At 49.6% G+C, this 4808-nt stretch overlaps 1 protein-coding gene across 1 annotated transcript; it reads left to right on the top strand.

Annotated features, from left to right (window-relative positions):
* Window positions 1-1820: 1820 nt before the first annotated feature.
* Window positions 1821-3287, top strand: LDOC1 (LDOC1 regulator of NFKB signaling). Its single transcript, XM_032841410.1, has one exon. It carries the CDS (start codon window positions 1957-1959, stop codon window positions 2401-2403), a length of 447 nt encoding a protein of 148 aa, XP_032697301.1. The 5' UTR covers window positions 1821-1956; the 3' UTR covers window positions 2404-3287.
* Window positions 3288-4808: the final 1521 nt, after the last annotated feature.

Here is a 4808-nt window from a genome sequence, read left to right as displayed (position 1 = left end):
TGTAGGAAAATGAAGAAGAATAAGGGGTTAGAGATTACTGATAGACAGTAGACCACCTCTGATAAACGAGGTGGTCAGGAAAGTCTTTTCTGAAAACAGTGGGAGAAGGAGTCGGGGCAGCTAACTGGGGAGAGAGCCTCATAAGGCAGAAAAGATAGAAAATGCAAAGATACTGAGGCCAGATGTGTGGTGAGAATAAGCAAGAAGGATAATGTAATCATGGGAATAGGCACAGGAGATGAGGCATGACCAAGACTTTGTTTTTTATTTCAAGTGAGAGGGAAAAACTGTTGGGAAGATTTTGAGCAGGGGAGTAAAAAGTTCTCACTTTTGTTCTAAAGGATTCCTGTGCCTACTCTGTGGGCACCGAGAAATACGAGCCACTGCCCCAAGACACTGCCAACCCCTTCCTTCCCTGGCCATATCCACGTGGGATCCGTTCCAAGATCCCCAGCAGAAGTTTGAAACTGAGGATAGTACTGAATCCTATATAGACTATATTTTTTCCTATACATATATACCTATGATAAAGTGTAGATAAATTAGGCACAGTAAGACATTAACAACTAATATAATAAAATAGGATGTTTATAACACTGTGCAAGTTTCAAAATATCTCCTAAAATATCTTATGGTACTGCACTCACCCTTCTTGTGATGATGTGACATGATAAAAACGCTTAGCGATGAGACGAGACGCAGTGAGGCGAATGACATAGGCATTGTGACGCAGCATCAGGCTCCCGTTGACCTTCCGAGGGCAGGTCAGAAGAAGGGTCAGCTGATTCCAAACCAAACCACTACTGGCACGGGTAACTGAAGAGCAGTGCAGGAAAGCAAAACTCCTGTGCATACTGTAGGAAGAGAAGAGTGAAAGCTAAGCGGTTTGCCGCAGTCTGGGTGAGGAAGAAAGGCTGGGGCAGGGTGGTGGTAGAAGTGACAAATGATTGATCTAGGGATGTATTTTAAAAGCAGAGCCAACATAATGTCAGCTCTAAGGTCCTGGACCCAACTTAGCTGCCAGCAACTATTTGAAAAATAAATTTCAAAATAGAAAACCAAAACCATTTAAAAACACAAATCTTCATTGTTAAGCAACGAATAATGTATGAATGCTGGCCAAGGGACACTAATACTAGGACATGAACTAGAGGGCTAAAGATAGGCAAGAGACTTCAAATGGTTCTCCAATGTTGATTTTGCAGAACTTTTTATACTTCACTGTTTAGAAAAATAATTTTTTAAAAAGGAGGTAGGCACACAGTATTATTTCCCAACTAAAGAAAAAACCCCCGTTGAAATAGTTTTGTAAGAGGAGCCCTAAGGCTCTTTCATAACTCTGAAAGGTTGTGACTCCCGCGGCGCAGCCAGCAGAGCTACTAGTTCTCTGGGTGAGTGAAATTTAAATAAGCAAGGAAAAGTGTTAAAAAAAATCACGCAAGTGGAATCTAGTAGCCACCAACCCACCAAAGAACACTGAATTGTGCGAGTCGGCTGAGTCGAAGGGTGATCCTTTAAACTTGAGCAGGCTGGCCCTGAGACAGGGGCTTTAGCACTCACTCGTTCCTGGCTAAGCCGGGCCCACATCCGGGGTCCACCGGGGTGCCCTGCCTTCACACGCTCGGGTCTCGAGTACGACCTGCCCGCCATGCCGAGACCCTACCAGCCCCTTTCCCCCCCGCCCGGACCAAGTCTCCGCGCCCCGGGCCCCCCCGCCGGCCACGCCCCCACGCGGCGCCGGTCTCGTCCCTGGCCACGCCCCCCGACCCGGGCCGCGCCGGCGCGCCGGCCGCCCAAGTGGCTGTGTGGGCGGAGCTTGCGCAGCCGCCGGACCCCTACGCGCACCGCCCTCCGCAACTGGCCACCGTGAGCCTCCGCGGACACGCACTTCCTGCGAGGCCTCCGTGCGCACCTTAGCTGAACCGAGCCGAACCCAGCACTTCCAAGTCGTTAGCCATGGTGGACGAGCTGGTGCTGCTCCTGCACGCGCTCCTGATGCGGCACCGCGCCCTGAGCATCGAGAACAGCCAGCTCATGGAACAGCTACGGCTGCTGGTGTGCGAGAGGGCCACCCTGCTGCGCCAGGTACGTCCGCCGAGCTGCCCGGTGCCCTTCCCCGAAACGTTTAGCGGCGAGAGCTCCCGGCTCCCTGAGTTTATCGTGCAGACGGCGTCTTACATGCTGGTCAACGAGAACCGATTCTGCAACGACGCCATGAAGGTGGCATTCCTAATCAGCCTGCTTACCGGGGAAGCCGAGGAGTGGGTGGTGCCCTACATTGAGATGGATAGCCCCATCCTAGGTGATTACCGGGCCTTCCTGGATGAGATGAAACAGTGTTTTGGCTGGGATGACGACGAAGAAGATGACGACGACGACGACGAAGAAGAAGATGATTACTAGGCCGGGAGACCCTCGGGCCCAGAAGGGGGAGGGCCCTGCACGCAGCCATCCTCTTCCCCCCCCTCCCCTGCCCGGCCCGGCTGGGAGCCGCCAAGCTCCCTTTCGTCCCCGGATCCCCTTCCCTACCCTTAACCCTCCGGTTCTCTATCATCCCCCCGTAGTGCTTGCCTTTGTTCCAGGAATAGTGCTTCAGTTACCTGCTGCTGGGGCCTCGCTCTGAAGCGCGCCGCCACCCACTCTGGCCAGCCCCAGCACCCTCCCCTGCTAATTTGGACTGTGTCCTGAGCCCCAGCTATAGGGCAGGCCCCTGTTACAAACTGGTCAGACTACGCACAGCTCAGCCCTGCCGACTGCAAGGCCTCCGTCTGCCCAGAAACCTACGCCGCCACTTCACCACCATCCACCACATTCCAGTGACAGACCGCAGCCTTTGAAAATAAGGACCAACCTAGAAGATGCCTGAGTTGGCTGCATCTCCTCCTCGGACATTAATTTGGACAGCTCACCAACCCCCAAGGGGCCAGTCTTTCAACCTGGTTAGTTCCCAACCTACTCCCAGAGTCCTCCCCTTCCCCACCAAATTGCTGCAGGGGCCTAGTGTGCCCAGCAGCCAAATTGTTGACATTTCTTTTCTCCTCTGCACCAGTTTTGCACAGCTGTCCTTTTACTTTCAAAACTGCAGCAGTCCCAACAGATGTGTGCATTTGGACAAACATACTAAAAACAAAACAAAACAAACAAAAATAGGCACTCAGCCCAGCTTCTCAGTACCACCTGGAAAAAGCATTTACGTTCTTTTCAATAAATATCAAGCACTACAAAAAAAAAAAAGAAGAAGAAGAAAGGAGTGTCTTTTAATGGTTAAGTGCTATCATTGGCCTCTACCAATCTCTCTCTGACTCTCATTATTTCCCCCGAGATCAGGGAACCTAGTTCAAATCCCAGTATTCGCCACTGTCATCTCTAGGCGACAGAGGACAGCTATCACAGGGTTTGATAGAGATTCTGGTACTCTCCTCACCAAGGCATTTCTTAAAGCCCTGGCGAGAGGATTGAGTGTCCTCTGGGGCCTCCAGGGTGGCATGGGTAAGGGGTGGTTGAGCAGGTGGCACACCATCCCAAAGTGGGACACTAGACGTGAAAGGGGACCCTATTAATAATTAGACTGGGACAACAAGCATAAGACACATACAATATTACCATTTTCCTGAGCCTTTGGGTTACTTCCTCAACACTGCTAGGGAAATTCTGTCCCTTAATTCTTACCATCTGAGGACTGCTATTGAGTTAAGACTCAAGTTAACAACGTAGCACCTTTCAGGTGCTTGAGCTAACATTAAATCCTGGGTCCTGGATGAGTGTACCCATAGTAAATAGTGATCTTAACATTTCATCACCCCAGGTGAACACTCTTAGAGTCCCCAGCCATACATATGTCCCGGATTCCTGCCTATGGAAATTGGCAAGATGCCTGGCTATCTCCTGAACTAGACCTTGTCCTGTTAAGGGGGCTGTGCTGAGACCTCTTTATAGGCCCGGACGTCTCAGAGGCATTGAGGGAATGGGGTGGGTGCTAAGAAGAACTCTTTCAAATGTTAAATTAGGGAAGTTTGGTTGTGGGGTTTGTGGGAGCTACCTCTGCCAACCAGGAACATTTAGGAGGATTTGAGGGGTTACAGTTCTCATCTATATCTGCCCAAATGTACTCATTATACCATAACTGGAGTCAGCCCTACCTTAAGATATCTAATTTAGGTAATAAACTTCCCTATTACATAAGACCTTTTGAGGCTGGTTATTCTTTTATTTTTAATAGTAAACCTCACAGTGTGGATTAAATGAGATTCTGGTCATCATCCTGGTCACCTCACAGGCATGGATTTGTTGAGATCACGCCCATGAGGTCTTTACAGTTGTCCCTACTACCTGGTGAACATCCAGTAAATATGGGCTGTTACTCCAGACTTGGGATTGGAAGTCTAACTTGGAAAACAGGTGTCTTGCTGTGAGTTTGGCTTTAGTAGGAAAATGTCAGGGGTGAGCGGGAAGGGAACAGGCTCAGGGAGAGGAAGTGAAAGCACGCTGAGACATCGTTTACTCATTGGGATCTGACATAAAGTCAGGTAGAAAGTTTACTTGGTCAACAGGAAAAAGTTTAGGGCAGGAGTGATTTCTCTGGCCTAAGAAAGTTGTTTCTGGAGGGAAACGATGGGTGGATACGGTTTAACAAAGGAGGTTGAAGCCCAAATGGGGTAAATGTGGGAAAGTGGTAGGCAAGAGCTGAAAGCTAGGTAAAGGGTCCAGGAAGAGCAAAAATCAGTCATTCAGAATGATCAGTGGTCCAGGTATACTGAGAGATGGCCCAGGTATAAGAGGGTATAAGAGTGGTGAATGAAAGGTGATTG

This window comes from Lontra canadensis, unplaced genomic scaffold (genome assembly GCF_010015895.1).
Source record: "Lontra canadensis isolate GAN:19392208 unplaced genomic scaffold, GSC_riverotter_1.0 scaffold123, whole genome shotgun sequence".
NCBI lineage: Eukaryota > Metazoa > Chordata > Mammalia > Carnivora > Mustelidae > Lontra > Lontra canadensis.
Note: the sequence above shows the minus strand (reverse complement) of the source record. Positions and strands in the feature narration are given on the sequence as shown.

Excerpts from the sequence above, each read along its gene's own strand:
- LDOC1 (XM_032841410.1), top strand. The coding sequence starts at position 1,957 with ATGGTGGACGAGCTGGTGCTGCTCCTGCACGCGCTCCTGATGCGGCAC.